Source organism: Capsicum annuum, chromosome 4 (genome assembly GCF_002878395.1).
Source record: "Capsicum annuum cultivar UCD-10X-F1 chromosome 4, UCD10Xv1.1, whole genome shotgun sequence".
In the NCBI taxonomy this organism is placed as follows: domain Eukaryota; kingdom Viridiplantae; phylum Streptophyta; class Magnoliopsida; order Solanales; family Solanaceae; genus Capsicum; species Capsicum annuum.
The window spans coordinates 67,680,769-67,700,762 of record NC_061114.1 but is presented as its reverse complement, the minus strand read 5'-3'; the positions used below and the strand labels follow the sequence as shown (position 1 = coordinate 67,700,762).

Sequence of the window (19,994 nt, the reverse complement as noted above, 5' to 3'; positions counted from 1 at the left end):
AGATGGAAAAATGCTCCGAGTCTCCCCCCATGGTCCTAACCCATGTCTTGGCTCCATCATACATATCCTTAATTACCATAACACACAATTGGTATACCTCTATCTTTCAAGTACCTCTATAGAACCTCCTTGAGGAATCTATCATAGGCCTTCTTTAAATTGATAAATACGATGTCCTTCTTTCTTTTGCTCTACTACTCCACCAGTCTCCTAACAAGATTGATGGCTTTAGTAGTCTAGTGTCCTGGCATAAATTTAAACTGATTCTCAGAAATAGTAACAATCTTTCATAACCTCAACTCTACTACCTTATTCTAAACCTTCATAGTGTGACTCAACAATTTGATGCCCCTATAATTATTACAATTCTGAATGTCACCCTTGTTCCTATATAATAAAATTATCGTACTCTACCTCCAAGCTTCAAGAATTTTTACTATCCTATAAATTATGTAAACAACTAAGTCAGCCACTCCATACCTACCTCTCCTATGCACTTCCAAAAATCCACCAGAATCTCATCTGGCCCATTCACTCTACCTCTATGTATTCTATGAATAAAACTCTTCACCAACTCAATCTTTATGCTCCTACAATAACTACAGTTGTGAACCTCTCAGAGTGTTTCAAATCTCTCCACCACGGGTTTTATCAATTAAGACTATATCACCTGCAAAAAGAAAAACATAAGGCACCTCACCTTGAATTTGCCACATCAAAATATCCATCAACAAGGAAAATAAAAATGGTCTAAGAATTGATCCTTGATGTAACTCCTTCAAGATGGAAAAGTGTTTTGAGAATCCTTCCACGGTCCTAACCCAAGTCTTGGATCCATCGTACATATCCTTAATCGCCATAACACACAATTGGTATGTCTCTAGCCTCCAAGCTCCTCCATAGAACCTCCCTGAGGACTCTATCATAGGCCTTTCCTAAGTCGATAAATACTATGTGTAAGTCCTTCTTTCTTTTGCTATACTACTCCACCAGTCTCCTAACAAGATTAATGGCTTTAGTAGTCGAGTGTCCTGACATAAATTCAAATTGATTCTCAGAAATAGTAATAAGCTTTCATAACCTCAACTCTACCACCTTCTCCCAAACCTTCATAGTGTGACTCAACAACTTGATACCTCTATAATTGTTATAATCCTAAATGTCACCCTTGTTCTTATACAGTGGAATCACTGTACTCTACCTCCAGCTTCAAGCATCTTCACCATCCTAAAATTATGTAAATAATTGAGTCAGCCACTCTATACCTAACTCTCTTGCGCACTGTAAAAAATCCACCAAATCTCATCTAGTCCATTCGATCTACCCCTATGCATTCTATGAATAAACACCTTAACAAACTCAATCTTAATACGCCTGCAATAACTATAGTTGCAAAACCTCTCAGAGTGTTCCAAATCTCCCAACACAATGCTATTATCCCTTCCTTGATTTAGGAGTTTATGGAAGTAAGACTGTCATCTCCTCTTAATTAGAACCTCCTCTACCAAAACTTTGTCATCTGCATCTTTAATACACATCACTTGGTCAAGATCTCGAGCCCTCCTCTCCCTAACCTTGGCTAGCCTATACAATATTTTATCCCCATATTTACTATCTAATGTTGTGTATAAAACTCTCAAAAGTTGCATTCTTAAACATCGTGACCGTCAACTTCGTCTCTCTCCTAGAAATCTTATACTCATCCCTATTCTTCTATTTTTATTCTTTATCCATACTCTCTGCCAATTTCACATACACCATCATCGTATCCTCCATCTTTTCCTTCATCTCTTCATTTCATCACCAGTTCCCTTGGTGCTTACCTGAGCAGCCTCTCAAGACACACAACACCTTTCTAAATGTCTTCCTGATACAATTGGTAGTCTTATCCCATATACTATCAGTATCCTCTTCACTCTCCTAAGATTTCCTCGTCATCAATTTACCTCCTATCTCGAATGCACTGGCCATATTCAGAATACCCAATCTAATCCTTGGCTTGTCGTTTACACCTTTTCTCCTTCACCTTTTTTATCTCCAAGTCCATCATCAAAAGCTAATATTAGGTTGAAAGACTCCCTCTTATTAAAATCTTACAATCCTTACAAATAGCCCTATCACTTTTTCTGAGTAAAAAGTCAATCTGACTCTTGGCCACCCGAACTACGGAAGATAACCAAGTGGACCTCCTTTGGAAAGTTTGAATTAACTACCATCAACCCAAAAGCTCGAGAAAAATAAAAGTGTCACTCCTTGACCATTCCTTATACTGAACCCAAAGCCTCGACATCATTATAACCCCCTGATGAAGATCCTATATGCCCATTGAAATCCCCTCCTATGAAAAACTTTGCATTGTTGGGGAAGCTCCTCACTATCTCCTCCAAATCCTCTTAAAAGTCCGTCTTCTCTTTCCCATTCAAGCCTACGTTTGGGACATATGCACTAATAATATCTAAATAAGACCATTCAATAACTAATTTAATCGATATCATCCTATCGTTGACCCTCCTAACCTCTACCACTTGCTTTCTAAGCTCATTATCTATTAGGATACCTACACTATTCCTATTCCTCATGCTTTTTGAGTACCACAGCTAATAACCGTCTACTACCCTTGCCTTAGTACCTACCTATTTCTTTTCTTGTATACAAGCTATATTAATTTGCTTTGTCCTAAGAATTTTCCCTAGCTCTATGGATCTCTCCAATAAAGACCCTATGTTCCAAAACCCTACTCTTAACTAAAGATCTCCATTAACCCTTATAACCCTATTTCCCCATACCCCTGTCCTTTCTTCTACCCTAGCCTATAACCCTGACCCTAGCCCCACTCGAAGACATGACTCTAAGCCAATACCATCAACCACAAGCATCAGAGACCGCACTAGCCAATAACACTAAGAACACACATGACACAACTTGAACTAGGGCCTTGTCGTAATGGGCAATCCCAAGTCCAACGAGGACTAAGAACCGCCCCTATTACCTAACCCAACCACCAATGCATATCTTGAGTTGGATGAATCTCAAACATATAATAAGATAGCTTGCCCAACTACGTGGTGACTTTGGGATAAGTCTATAACTGAGACCAACCCAATCAAGTCAAACCACCCAATATCCAACCAAACCATTATGGAAGCCATAAATCAATACTATGATAATAAGCCAATGTAAGTATATGTATGTGTAACATAAACAACCCATACCATACCCAAGTCCACAGTTGTCCATACAAAGTCCTAGACCAACCAAAGAGTACCTAGTTGGGATATGCCCCTGACCATAGCCAAAAACCAAAGTCTATGAAAGACAAGAAATATGTAAAGTAAACCATAACATGAAATAGATGTCTTCCGAACTATAATAGCTTACCACTTCAATCCAACATCGACTGTACCCAAATTCGATCACTAAGCAAGAGGAATAGAATGGTTAGTTCCTGCATAGCATGGGTATACAGCCGCCGGTAGATGGGTTAGTGGGCGAACACTAGCATGCACTCAGGATAAGGATAAAATAATGTCATTTGCAAATCCAAGTAAAACCATCCATGTGCACACAACAAAACATATATATATATATATATATATATATATATATATATATATATATATATATATATATATAACCATTTCAGGGAAAGGGACTGGGTTTGACATGCCTTTAAAACCTTTGCCTAGGTTGTGTAGCTTTGCCATCCTAAACCACCCATGGGTTATATGGGTTAAGATCCCCCTGCTGAAAGGGCCCCAGTCTGTGTAGCCGCACGACCAAGGAAGTATTTGATGAGATGATCAGTACATCCCCAAAATAAAGGGTGACATCATGCACACGGTCACCAAGTCCAACCTCATATCTGCAAATATGAGTTTCCAATTTTGGTCCCCTCGGAATCTCCATCTTCTACGACTTTGCTACACATCCCGCCAATATTGCCTAATTAAAATGAATTTCCAAATAACCAAACCATTATCCATTTATTAACCAAGGACACTGATATTGGTATCGTTATACCAACCCTTACTTGCAAGTCTAATCTATAGCCAACTATTTATAGGTTTAAAAGGACTTTCAAGTGCCCTTCCATTTACTATATTAAACTACTTGGGAGACTTTCGTGTTCCCCATAAGCATAACCAAGTATCCATTTACCATTCAAAACTATTTAAACCAATTCCATTAATGCATCACTTGAGAGATCTCTATGTATCCCGCAAGGTTTTCAAATAGACCAACCATGACCACCAAAACCTTTACCTTTTAAACCATTCTAAACCGTTCTAGACCATGACAAATATTTAAAGCATTTATATCATTTAAACCATGCAAAACCATCCAAAAATATTTAGAGTTCCATTATCAAACCAAACCATGCAAGAGTTTCAATGAAAAACCAATAATAGAGTAAAAACACTTTTTGAGGCATTTTATCAAACATATTGAGGGCACACCTTTACCAAGACAAAAACCAATGCATAAACCATTCAATTTTGGGGTAGCCATGACCTATTTGTTAAACCATTACCAACAACCAACCACATATGCAAACCTTTACCAAAAACATGTGAAAATATAGTTTAAACCAATACCAAACCCTATGCATCAAGACCCTCAATAATATTTTGAAATCCACCATTCATGATTCATAAACCAACAGTTAAAACACAATACACATGACTTTATTTTGAAAAAACAATGAGGAAAGGAGTACATCCCTTATACAAGAAGATTCAAGGAAGAAATCTTGACCATTGAGTCCTTTGAAGAACACTTCAGAAACCCTAGCCTCCAATCTTTCAAGAGTGAGTTTGAGAGAGTATTTGAGGTGTTTTAATCCTTTAACTAGTGTTATGGAATGGTTATATAACATGAGTACATAAGGTTTTAGGAGTAAGAAATGTCCAAACTAACCTTGACTTAAAATTTAAAACAAACCACGTCCTGGGGTACGACTTTCTTTACCATCCGTATCCTAGGGTATGAGTGGTACCCCAAATCATACCCAAACCTTGCCATGAGCTTACCTACTTGTTTCTATACTACTCCACCTCCCTAACTCATACTAAAGGTACGAGTGACACCCCCAATTGTATCCACCACTCGTACCTAGGGCAGACTATACAAGACCAAGATGATCATGCACCATACGACTTGCACTACACCATTCGTATGCTCCTATACAATTCGTACCGTAGTGAGTCGTATCTTGGACAGTAGCCAAGCCAACCATACTTTCTAGGGTACGAGTAAACCCTTAAGACATTCTATGGGTCATATTCAAGGGTACGATTAGTACCCTTAAGTCGTACCAAACCAGTGAGTCCAAAACCTAAGAAATTTTGCAAAGGTCCTATTCCTAGGGTATTTCAACACACCCTAGGCAATAATATAATCCAAAAAAGATACTAATAAGACCACGCTAGAATACTACTAGGAACAATAAACGAATACTACTAGGAACAGTAAAGACGACTAAAACACCAGCCAAAAATAACAACACAACGAATAGTAATAGTAATGAAGTTTGAAATGAGGCACACAGAAATAATTGTTTGTCCCAACTAACTACTACTATGAAATAAAGAAACAAAAACAAGTAAACCGTCACAAACAAACAAGATAATCAACCAAGAAATGAAGAAAAAAGGGATCGAAATATGAAAAACAAAAAAGACAGACAGTAGCAGCCGCTAATAACCAAGAAAGCTATACAAATAACTAGAAGAGATGGAGAGAGTGCACCTGATCAAAGCTAGGTCAATTTACTTAGTTGAGTCACCGGATTCTGTTTGAGGCAAAAAATGATCGTCGGAATCTTGTCATCGCCGGAAAGATGTGTAGGATCTGTACTTTTAGTACCTGCAAGGGGTTAAAAAGAAAAGAAAAGAGAGATTGTCAGATATGAGATCAGCGCGTCTAATAAGTCGTCAGTGATGTGATCGAAGTACAAAAGTTGCCAAAAAATGTGTCACTGTAAAAACGATGATGAAGGTGGTAGTGAGAGAAGAAGTCGTTGGATATCTCAAGACTCCTTATTTTCATATTGTAATACGTGACGCATTTGTAGTGTAAAGTTGTCAGAAAATAAAGAAAGAGTCGCCGCAAAACCCTAAATATAAATATCTCATTTGCGATTAAAACCAACAAATATCAATATGTTCTGAATCATTAATAAAACTTGAAAATGATACATAAACTTATTAACTTGATTAAAATTAAAAATATAATACTTTAACCTTCTTATATTAGTATCTTTGTCAAATGAGGTATGAAAATATATTATACTATATTAAATAAATATAATCAATCCTTTTTCTAAAAATCACACTGAAAAAATTATATTTTTTGCATAAAAGTTATACTTTATAATAATATTTTTACAATGACGATCAAGTTTTTTTAAATTGATTTTTCACATTATATTATATTATATATTTGTTTTAACAATATTTTGCTATAACAATAAAATAAGAAAAATGACATCATTTTAGAAAGACTTGAATATATAAATGATCAAAAATTTGTTACTATTTCTTTTCTTTGAAACATAATATTCATTGTGTTTATACTAACACTAACATCAAAATAATGAAGCTTTGGATTTCTCCGACAGAAAAAAAAGACACTCGTGAAGCTTCTGATTTCTCCGAAAGAAAAGAGGACACTCGTAAACTTTTAGGATATAACAATCAAGTATAGGTGCTTTGCATGTATATCTCGTGTTAATAAATAAAATTATATAAAAAAGAATAAAATTATTTAAAAATAGCAATTGAAATAAAATAAATATTATATCTATTTAAAAAACATAATTTGACACTACAAGTGTCTCATGTTAATCAATAAAACTATACATAAAATGAAAAAGTTTAATGAATTAAAAAAATTTGTTTACTAGAGAAAAATTACACTGCGGAAAAAATTAAGTCACATAGGACCATATATATCAAATTAAAACAAAGATATTATTAGTACTCTACGATTCAATTTAGGTTGAGACCAATACTCATAGAATAAAATATAACATATAAATAAAAGGGATAGAAAAAGTTGAAAAATCAAGAGAGCATCACTACAACTAATGGCCGCTCATGGATAAACTTTGTGTAAATTATCCCAAATGTACTTTTTAGATTGTTAATTACAAGTTATAGCAAAACTTTTCATTAATTACTAGACTTAAGAAATAAGTACAAGCTATAGCAACTTTTGAGAAAAATATATTTTAATTAAATTTATGAAAATCAATTTATAATTTATATTATTTCCTTATATTTTGCATTTAATATTTATCACTCTTAATTAATGGTTATTGGATAACTATGGCAAGTTAAAATTTTAATATTTTTTTTAATAATTAAATATCAGAGTTTGTTCACAATTTAAGGAGTTATATGTGGTAATTATTTTTTGTAAAATTAAAAACTGATTTCATTCTTTTATTAACTTGAATAATTAACTAAATTATACACTTTTTTATATTTTATTGTATTTAATTATGAGTAGAAGTCTATTTCTTTAACTTTTTTAACTCCATTCTCCCTTCATACGTAATACTATGTCTTTTAATAACTTTTACTGATAACTATCAATAAAAGTTTACTAATCTTTTCAGCTTTTTTACTTTTCTTTTGAGTATAACTTTTGGTTTCCCAACACACCACGATTTTTGATTTCCCAACACCGGTCACCATTTGAGTTTGGTTTAATATCTTTTTCATATTTGATTATACACTTTTTCATATTTTACTGTCTTTAATTACGAATAAAAATCTTATCTCTTTACCTTTTTAATTTCTTTTTCCCTTCTTTTAACTTTATTATACAGACTTTCAAATTTTACGGTATCTATTCAATTAAGTAAGAACAATTTAGCAACAAATTAAATTCTTAACTTATTCCATATATTCTAGTAGCGTTTTTACCTGTCCATTTAATTAAAAAGAAAGATATAATGTTATATACGTTATATTCCAAAATAGTTTAAATTTTAATTTCTCATTCTTACCTTTAGCTAGTGAGAAAATTTTATAATCACACATGTATTAATGACATGTTTGAAACTAAAAATGCTAAAAATCTTTTTTTATATATTTTTGTTCTTAAACTCTGAATCATACCATGTCACAGAATGACATAATATGTAGTTTATCCGGTATTCAAAACATTCGAATGAGTTTGATATCTGACTTTTAATACACCCATGTTTTAATTTATTTATTTGATTTTGACTTGATACAAAATTTTAAAAAATAGAGAATATTTTTGAATTTTGTTGCCTTAAACTAAAATTGCATTGAAAGTACTAAAATACCTTTTAATCTTGTGGTCTTAAGCGTGCCATGTGAAAAGTTAAAGTTGAAAATTTGTCCCAAAAAAATGAATAGATAACATTAATCTACTTCAAAAGAACTTCGTTTCGAGTAAGTGATATCTCAAAAATATTGGAACGTCAAGGAGGTTGCTCAGATCCAAAATTTTGGGCTAACTGCATATATATACTTAATTTGAACTAGTTTTGGGTTAAATTTCTATTTGAGATCATTGAAGTTTGAAGTTACAGCCGAGCTATATCAAATATATATAAGTAGTATTATAATTATATGTTGAATTTGTTTGAAAATCGGACTTTTAAGTTTGCATGTGGATTTCAATTGTATTTAATGTCTATGATTACTCTGTGAAAGTTGTACACAACATTATATAGCTGTATTAAATTATCAGAAATCAGAATTTATACGGTTATATACCTATTTCATACAGATATTATACATGAAAGTGTAAGCGAAATTCTAAGTATTTGAGCGATATATGCATATTTCATATTGTTTTTATATATTTTTCATACACGAAAATTGTATTTTTCCAATGCAACAAAAGCATACAAGAATCTATTTTCTCCAATTTTTCCCTAGCTAACAACAGATCCACGATAATGTTTTTCCAACAAATATAAATAACCAGGTATCTTTTGATATGACTCAGTAGGATCACCGCGCAATATTTTAACTACTTTGGTTTTTGTACGCCATGCCTGATGATAATCTAATGAAATCACATATTCCCTCATCATGTCAGAAACAATATCGTTGCGAGTGTATATTCTTTTGGTGTCCACATAATTACCTAAGATCAGTCCGGCTACCACTTTTGTCATCCCTTGACGCCTCGCATAAACTTGATCCTTTATTGAGCATGTATGAATGTCACAATACTTTCTTATTTTAAAAATATTTGATTTGTTAATTTTGGAAGAACGAAGAAACCAAGTACAGTCCTCCACCAAACAAACCAAATAGTAGCTGTTAAAGTAAAAAAAAATTATTACAAAAAAAAATCATATTTCGACTTAACATACAACTTTACTATTCAATTTAATACACAAAAAAAACACAAACGTTTTTACCTGCTACCACTTGACCTTTCAGTTCGATAAGAGAACTGTTTCATAAATGCATGCAACTCCATAACATTAGCTAGTGTTTGTTTATCCTTGTAAGTCTGTTTTACAGCTATGTTGATATTCGTTATATCACAAATTACATCCACATGTTCTTCTTCAAATTCTTCAAAATCTGGACTTATCCCGATCAAACGAACACAATCTTTTGAAAATAGCTTTCTCCTTTGTTCATTCTTTTCGTTAGAACACTGTCGCCCAACACACACAATTGCTCCCTCATTTTTCCCGTTTATACAATAACAACAGATAATTGCAAAAACGCAAAAATAAATATTTAAATTCGTTTAGAAGGCGTAAAAAAATTAACAAACCTGAAGAATCCCATCTCCCTCCATGACGAATCATGATTGAATGCAAATTAACAGAATTCATATTTTTTATCTAAAGAAATACTTGTTTTTTACTTTTCTATCAAATTCTAATCAATATAGAATGCGTTTTTTGTTTGTTGGTAAAGAAAAATCATGTAAAAAGTGGCAAGCAGTGTATAAAGATGGAAACTCTTAATGCAAGCATTAAAAAAGGAAGATAAATAATGGTTTGAGGGATTTGGGGACGGATAATTATCAATAATAAGGTTAGCTACTTTTAAGGAAGGTAAATTGTATATTAATTGTATTAAATATTAATTTTTCTTTTTCAGTAATTCTTTTTCTGTATTTTCAACAAAAGAAAAAAAGCTTTTTTATATATTTTTTTAAGATGAAAGTTGCTATAACTTGGAAACTTAAAAGTTTTGCTATAAGTTGTAATAATTAATCTAATAAGTTTATATAGTTAATTTTCCCATAAACTTTCTACTCTCTTCAATTACTCAGCATCAATGTTGTAATATGTATATATCTTAAATAAAAGAACGTACATAATTAGATGTAAATATTTGGAGATCTTTTAAAAATAACAAGGTTTTGCTATAAAACTCACCTTTCATAGCCACATTTTACATAATTACCATTTATAGTCGTTGTATTCGATTTATGCCCGTTGTATTCGATTTTACAAATAGTATGTATTCATATAAAATATGAACACAGTCCCTATTTAGTCGCGCCAAAAATGGAATTCAATATTTTTAAAAATAAAAAAATCTCAATCACGCTTATCTCGTTGAACTGAATATTTCTTGCCTAACACTACCATTATCTTTTTTTATTTTTGTGTTTTTCCCATTTTTTCTTCTTCTTTTTTTTTTTTTATTTTTTCCTACTTTTATTTTTTTCGTTTCTTTCCTTTTTTTTCTCTCTCTTTAATCTCTAACTTCTATTTCTCTTTCTTCTTTTCTTTTCTTCTTTGATTTTTTTTAATTTTTTTTTGTACTTGTTATCTTTATTATTTTTTTGTTCTATTTTATATTTTTTTCATTTTTGAAAAATGTGACTAGTTGAGCACAAGTCATGGATGATAACGTAAATACCACAATTGTTTATCTTATTTGTAGTCACACCGTCATATATATTTTTGTATTTATTGATACAACTGTATTTGTATTTGTATTTTAAATTTCTCACTTGTATTTATATTTTATAGTTCGCATATGTATTTGTATTTAATAGTTCGCACTTGTATTTGTATTTGTTAGTTTGAGGCATCATTTATATTTTATATAATTCACACTTGTATTTTAAAAAACTATTTTGCATTTGTATTTTATAATTGATTACATATTATATTGGATTATATTTGTATTATGATTTTATTGTGTTTGTATATTTAGATTATATTTGGATTATACTTGTATTCGTATTCTATTTTCTTCATTACGTTTTTATTTTTAAGAAATTATTTTGTATTTGTATTTGTTAGTTGATTGCATATTGTATTTAGTCGTAACTTATAATTTATCATCTGTATACAAACAGGTAAGTGCATTAATTGTATTTTCGTGATTCTAAAATATGTAATGTATCATTTAATACAAATGTACCGTTTTGTATGTGTATATCAAAATCATCATTCATATTTGTAAATAAACAAATATCACTTGATACAAATACTATGACAAATAAATAATTTTACAAATACAAATACAATATGTATTTGTATAAAAATTTGAGTTGTATTTATTTGTATAAATAAATACAACTAGTATCAATAAATACAAACAAGTATTCGTAGAAAGAAAATCAATCGTTCCTTTTCAATAATTTAAAAATACAAATGATAGTCCACACTTGTATTTATATGTTATAGTTGGCATTTGTATTTGTATTTTATAGTTCACACTGGTATTTATATGTTATAGTTTGCATTTGAATTTTTATTTTATAGTTCACACTTGTATTTGTATGTTATAGTTCGCATTTGTATTTGTATTTTATAGTTCGCACTTGTATTTGTGTTTTCTAGTTCGCACAAATGAAAAGAAGAAGAGAAACTGAAAAGAAAAAAAAAAGAAGGAGAAAAATGAGAGAAAAAGAAGGAGAGAAAAAAGAAGGAGAAAAATGAAAAGGAAAAAAAGAAAAAAATGAATAAAAAGAAAAAGAAAAAAGTGAAAAAAAAATAAAAATAAATAGAAAGCAAAAGGAAAAGAAAAACTGATGAAAAAAAAACTGAAAAAGAAAAAAAAAAAAGAGAATAATAGAAAATAGAAAAAGAGAGAAAATGCATGAGAAAGGCTATTAATTGTAATTAAAAATAATTAATAGGCAAGAGAGGGTTATAAATTGTAATTAATTGAAAATTAGGTTTTAAGTGGTAATAAAAGTCCAATAGCGGCTAATCCGGGTAATTTTTCCATATTTATATGATACACTTACGACAACATTAGTATATGCATATTAAAAGAATTAATCTCAATTTCTTTGTGACTAATCAATTGAACCACATACGATCAATAAAAGTAAATCATTGAGAGAATAATTTTCTTCTAATAATAAATTTAGGTAGACCATCTAACTTTTGAAAATAATAAAATCATATTTTAAGTTAAATTAGAAGTTATACCTCAAAATTATCCATGTTCTTCTAAAGCTTAGAATTTGAGTTGAAATTTTCATGTTTGTCGCATTCTTCTGGGTGAGGTCACAACCTAACAAAAATAAATTATGATAACTAAAAAATATAAAAAAATTTAAATAAATATTAAGGATAGAATTTCAAAATACCACTAAGCACGCATAAAAATCACACAGTTAGACAACTAAAACAACGTTTAAAAGCAACGAACATCAAGAAATTTGTTAGATTATAATCTTATGTAGAAGTAAAGTCGAGAATCAAAAAATTCAAAGCCACAAATTATAAAGAGGTCAAGAAGATCATAAATTGAGAGAAAATTATAGTGGGTTTAAAAGTTCAACCACAAACGGGTTGCAAAAGTTGGGATTTTTGGATTGGAGTTTAACCTGTTGCTAATTGTTTTTTGTTTTATATATAGTTTAGAAGTTGGGTATTAGATTTTGTAAGGGATTAGGACTTTTATTTTGTATGTAGTAGGCCATTATTTGATTTATCTTAATTTGAGAAAAATAGTGAAAAGACGATCTTATCTATTGAGGAGTATTTTAATGAAGGACAAAAAATATATTTTAGATTATAGATATTTCCTCATTTTAATTTCGTGAGTTTGACAAGGCACAATTTTTTTAAAATAAAATATTTTATAACTTATAATTTAAAATAAGTTATAAAATATTTATGTCGTAATAAATTATCTCACTAAGAAAACAAAAAGTTTCAAATGATATTTACAAACAAAGAACTAAGATGTTTTCTTTCGACCAATAAAAGAGATATGTTCACATAATTTATAACTTAAAATGAAAAAAATAATTGTAGGAAATACTTCCTCCGTCCTAAATTATTCGTCCCAAATTTTTTAATTTGATTTCTCATTTTATTTTTATTTTTTCATTAATCAAGAAGAGACAAATTTTTTTTCATGTTTTACCCTTTACATTAATTACTTTTTTTTCTTCAAATTAAAATGTAAATATCATTTAATAGGGATATTATGGTAAATTAATCATGTTATTAATTATTCTTCTTAATTAATGTGTCATCTCAATTTGGAACGGATAATTTGAGATGAAATGAGTAATTCGCAATCTCCATCTTTGATTTTCGTGTTTTTAGTAACTTCAAAATTGAAAACGTGGATTGGAAAGGAAAAAGTAAGAAGAGAGAGGCTCACGGATCCGTCAGTTTTAGTTAAAAGTTTTTTTTACCAAATGTCATTCTTTTAATAATTAACAAATTATGAATAATCTCAGCCATAGAATATTTAATAACCACGTGTCATGAATCAAAACTTGCATTGAACATTACTACTTCCTCCGTCTCAAATTATTCGTTCCAAATTGAGATAACATATTAATTAAGAAAAAAAATTAATAACATGACTAGTTTACCATAATGTCCCTATTACATGATGTTTACATTTTAATTTGAAGAAAAAGTAATTAACGCAAAGGGTAAAACATGGGAATTTTTTTTTTGTCTCTACTTGATTAATGAAAAAGAACAAGTAAAATGGAAAATTAAATTTGAAAATTTGAGACGGAGGAAGTATATTTCTTTTGCCGGAGGGATCCTCTTCCATTTAAATTTGATTAATTCAATGATTCTAATACAACTCATTATATTTTTTAAGTTATGAATTCTAATTAATATTTATTGTAATTTCAGTGTATTTTCATACATCCATGTACATATATATTCGCGTTGAAAATGAAGAGTTTGGATGGACCAATTGTTAAAAAAAAGGGGGGGGCAAAATTCAGAAATAACATACTTAGCACCTTAATTATGAGATTCATAGCAAAACTTTTAAAATTACATAATATAACAAGTTGTATTTTGTATGTTTGCAAACTGTTGCTATAAAAATAGAAATACAGTTGTTTTACTGCCCCTTAATTAACTGATTTAAATATGAAAATATTACCTTTAATTAATTGTTAAGATTACAATCCCATTAAAACCTCATTAATCACGCATTTTTTGTTATTTGCTAACAATCCTATTCAAATTCAAAAAACAGTTTTAGAAACGTGTTCATTCTTAAAAAAAAATCAATTCAAATTCAGTTGAATCTTCAATTTCGCTCAAATTGAACAATTCGATTCAAGTGTATTTTTTTCTGTTCTATATCAGTTTCAGCAATAAGTTTCTTCTGATTCAACGATCAACACTCCCTTCCTCTGGAAAAATTTGGGAATTCAACTATTTGTTGAAAATTCGTGCTTAAGTACTGCTGAAGGTATTCAATAATTTTTTTTTTTTGTGATTATACTTATTTTTCGAAACGTGTTTTTTATTTTGATCGTTTTTTCTATTGATCTAATTGTGCTGTTTTGTTGAAACTGTTCACTTCATCGTAAAATCGTTTATGAATATTTTTTAAACACATTGAAATTTAAAGTTTATGCAATACTAATTGAACTGCTAGGACGAAAACTAATCGAATTTGATTTTTTCAAGCTGATCAAATTCTATTTTTCTGTAGTTTTTGCTTGTCGAAATTTGAGAGTATATCTGTAGTTTTTGCTGTAGTTTCTGTAGTTTTATATATGCTTTAGTTGTGGTCGAATCTACAATTTCTGTATTTGTTCATATTTAACGTTGAACACATACTTTTTCATTGTATTTAGCCTGAAGTAATTGACCATTGGTTCTAAGTTTAATGTATCAAATATTTTGTAAATGTATTTTTATTAGTGATGTTTGCTAATATCAATAGAATTTAATTTTTTTTAGCTGATGATTTTTTTTTTTTGAAATTTATGATGTGTTTGTATTTTAAGTTTAATAGATATTGTATAAATGTATTTTTTATTGTAGTTGTTGGCTGTGTAACTTACTACAATTTTATAACTAAACAATTGTGTTTTAATTTTTATTTGGAAAAGGTATGTTGTAGTATTTGAATTCTTACTAAATATGATTATTGGGGAATTTTTGGTTAAATCAGTTGGAAATAGGAAGCATACCAGTTCTCGTGAAGCACTCAGGAAGGTGGACTTATGAAAAAGAAGAGTACGTCACTGGTTCGATACTATTGAGAACAACAACATCATTCATTGAGCTGCACGATGTTTTGACATCTCACTTAAATGTGAATTTAACCAGCAAACGTATTCTAGTGGAATATCAAATCACTGGTAATGCAGGGTAAAAACAAATACATAATGATATGAGTTTGAAGGTACTTATTTTGCAGAAAAAAAAGATACCAGACATGAATTGTCTTCCTTTGTATGTAAGCATTTTGGATAAAGTTGTAGGGAGCAGCTTTGCAAGTTCATTTGTATGCGTTGTTGAAAGAAGAGAAGTCGTTAACAATATGCAAACAGTGGTAAATATATTTAACGAAAGAGCTTTGGTTGTTTCTGAAAATACAACAGCCTAATATGTATTTGAGATGGATACGGTTCAGGAGATTATATCAGACCCGCATCACAAACATATTGAGAAAGACCAGATTTACTTGACGAAAAAAATTTTAAAGTCGGTCATGAAGGATTATACAATTAGGGAGAAATTTCAAACGCGAAGTGAAAGGTCAAGTAAGATATAGTATGTACATTCTATATTATTTTGTTAATGTTTAAAATGAGTTTGAATATGTATTTTGATAGTATTAAAATATCTTGAATGCAGTTATACATTGATTTACAAATGAGGAAACTATAATTTTTTATGTCGTGCATCTAGTATGGGTATTTCTGGTATGTTAAGAATAAGAGAATTCGTAGCTCAACATACTTGCCCGGTGAAGGACAAGGTCTATCCAAAGGTGCATGCTACTAGTATGTTGAAAGGTGGTATTGCTAAGCAAAAATTGAAAAATCACAAACAAAAATACAGTGCGACTGAAATAAAAAATGACATGAAGGTAGATTTTGGTATGGATTTGACATACACTTTATGTTGGAGGGCCAAGAAAAGAGCGTTAGAAGAGTTGATGGGTAAGCCATCAACATCTTATGGAAAATTACCATCCTACTTATGTGTTAAACAATACCTATCCTGAGTCATATATTAGAATGAAGAAGACGGATGAGAATGAGTTATTATATGTATTTATAGCTCTCCGTGCATTCATTAAAGGATTCGATCATTGTAGACTTGTCGTAGTTGTTGATGGTAGTCATCTGACAGGAATGTATACTGGAACATTTGTAATTGTATGTACGATAGATGAAGCAGGTTAGTATCATTTTTTTTTATATTTTACGTTGTACACCTGGTCATATGTTTATATGTATTTCTGCATATAACTTTCTGATATATACATATTTGTATAAAAATACTTATATCTCTTGAGTTTCATGGATGAAAAAAAATATAAGTGATAATGTATGTTTCTGATGTAGATTTACATGTTAGTATATGTAATTTACTCTATGTATTTGATAAAATATACAGATTTTTGAATTTGTACTTTTAATAACTACATATGCAATTACTCTATGTATTTATATCATAATGTCCAAAATGTACTTATAAATACAGGTCATATGTTCCCTTTGGCATATGGTGTGCTTAATTCTGAAAATAATGCATCTTGAACTTGATTTTTTGAGAATCAAAAGAAAGCGTACGGGGAAAGACAACATGTGTGTTGTATCTGATCGGAATCCAAGCATCATAAAGACTATTGCCGATGTGTACAAAGATGTTCCACATTATGCATGTATGTGGCATCTGTGGGAAAATGTGAAAAAAATTTATAGAAAGTCTCATGATGCATTATCGGAGATCTTTTATACAATGGCCAAATCATATTCAAAGTCAAAATTCCACATATTAATGGAAAAGGTTGAGGCAGTTAATATTAGGGTGAAGTAATATTTGAAATTAGCTGGTTACAAAAAGTGGGCTAGGTCCTATGCAATAGTTCACCGAGGCTGGACTTTGACTTCAGACATTATGGAGTCAATAAATGGAGTACTTGTATCAGCTAGAAAACTGCCAATTTATGATTTTCTTGAGGAAGTTCGATTGTTGTTTACAAAATGGAACTGCGAAAATAGGCAGGAGGCTTCATATACATTCACAATACTCATTGAAAAATTTAATGACATACTTAGAGAGAACATGGCTTTGTGTACTCGTATGAAGGTATGATCTTTTAGATTTGTGGAACTTGTACTTTTGAAAACATAACTAAAATAATTACTACCATTCAGTTCTAAATTAATAAAAACATATAAAGCATAAATAAAAAGAACATTAAAAAACATATTATGTATTCTGCATATGTATTTTTTGTATTGAAAAATGTTAACACTACATATATATTTAGAAGCTCAATAAAAATGATGTATGCTGCATATATATTTTTACTGTAAAATCTGAACATTGCATATGAATTAATGTCTATAAAAATAGTAAAAAAACACCGGCATTAACGAATAAAAATATTTTTATAATTTGTTTGGATTAAATACATATTGAAATGTATACTTGTGTAGCAAAAATACATATGCTGTTGTGGCTACAAAATATCAGAGAATATGGTTTGCATCTTTTTGGAGCATTGCATATAAATATTTCTTATTTTTCTTTTTGATATCAGGTTGTACCAGCCACAGAATATGTGTACACGGTGCATGACAAACAAAAGTACTTCATCATTTGCCTCAAGGAAAGAACGTGCTCATGTAATGCATTTCAACTCGATGAGATATCATGTGCACATGCTTGTGCGGTATTAGACAACAAAAATTTTCAGAAGGGACCATATTATTGTGATTTGTATAAGTCAAAAACTGTGTTGAAGACATATGATATTTCAATCTATCCTTTACCATACAAAGATGATTGGATAATTTCAGTTAGCATACTTGGTGAAATAGTACTGCCTCCGAAGTTCAAACAGCCTTCAGGAAGACCTGCAAAGAAGAATCATGGATAATCGGACTGGGATATGTTTGAAAAAAAGAAGAACATCAACTCATGCAGTGGTTGTGGGGCTAAGGTTCACAATAGACGTTCTTGTAGGAAATATCGCAAATGATACATTTGTTCTTCTGTATTATTTCTTAAAATTTTCTTTTGAATTTTTTATAATAATGAACTACTTTTTTGGGTTAATACAGTTATGCATCATTTGGTAACTGAACACATTTAGATGTAAATACTGCATATATAGATGTTGCAAAATCTGACTTCTGCATATGTATTTTGAAGATATAGTTCATATGTATTTTTAACATGTTATATGTATTTTAGATCAAAACTAGTAACTTTGATTAAGCTAACATGTATTTTGGTCATAAATAAAAAAAGAATTAAATACATATGATATATTCTGCATATGTATGTTAAAATTGCAAAATCTTAACACTGCATCTGTATTTTAAAGCAAAAATACATATGATGTATAGCATATGTATTTTTATATCAAAATATGATACCTACAAATGTATTTTTAACCAAAATTTCATCGAAAAAAATTAAAAATTCATAAAAAGACTAAAATGAATCTTTAATTCAATTCAATTTTTGAAATATTGATTTACCTCGAATTTATTTTTATAGTGAATGAACACAGATTAAAATACATATTAGTTATAATTCACATGTATTTTTCATAATGCTTAATCTTAACACAATGCATATATATTTTTAGGCAAAATACATTTGGTGTATACTGCATATGTATTTTTTAACTAAATGTCACAGTAAAAAAAAAACAGCATAAAATATTCAAATTAATCTTTAATTCAAATCAAAATTTGAAAGTTTGTTTTACACCAAATGTATTTTGAAAGATTGATTTAGCTCAAATTTATTTTTATAATAAATGAATACTTATTAAAATACGTATTAGCTATGCTCCATATGTATTTTTGAAATGCTTAATCTTAACACTACATATGTATTTTTTTTTTAACTAAATCTCACAGTAAAAAATAAAACTGCATAAAATACTCAAATTAATCTTTAATTCAAATCAAAATTTGAAAGTTTTATTTACAAAAAATGTATTTTGAATGTAAATGAATACACAATAATATATATATATATATATATATATATATATATATATTATTTTAACTGCACATGTATTTTTTATGCGAAAATGTCAAAACTACATATGTATTTTGGAGTTAATTCTCACTGCCACAAAATACAACTGAAAAATAAAACACATAGTATATAGTGATTGAAAACATAATCAAATTAAACGATTAAACTGCATTCATTTTTTTCAGTTGAAATTAAGTACTATTATAACCTACAATTAGAATCACTTCAAAACATAAAATTCGTTTGTAAAATTAGAACCTACATCCAGACACCATTTTCACAATTGTCCAATGTAATAAAACCATCAACCATCATACATCAAAACTCCAGTGACACTAGTTATTCTACTTTGCCTGGCAAGCCTCAAGGGTGCTTCAAAGTCACTATGAGCATTTGCTTCTTATTTTTGAATGCCATAGTCCAACAATAGTGCAACATATCTTGTACGGAGTGCGTTAGGATCAAACTCAATCGAAAGAACTTTGTGACCGTAAGAAAGACACTCTGCATGTGTAACAATATACAAACCACAGTCCCTAGAAAAATA

The 19,994-nt window shown here is 29.8% G+C and overlaps 1 protein-coding gene across 1 annotated transcript; it reads left to right on the top strand.

The window, feature by feature from the left end:
- Positions 1-16,455: 16,455 nt before the first annotated feature.
- On the top strand, positions 16,456-18,329 carry LOC107868950. Its single transcript, XM_016715555.1, has 3 exons — positions 16,456-16,618; positions 17,337-17,533; positions 17,991-18,329. The coding sequence occupies exons 1-3, from the start codon at positions 16,456-16,458 to the stop codon at positions 18,327-18,329; spliced, it is 699 nt and encodes a 232-aa protein (XP_016571041.1).
- The last annotated feature ends 1,665 nt before the right edge of the window (positions 18,330-19,994 follow it).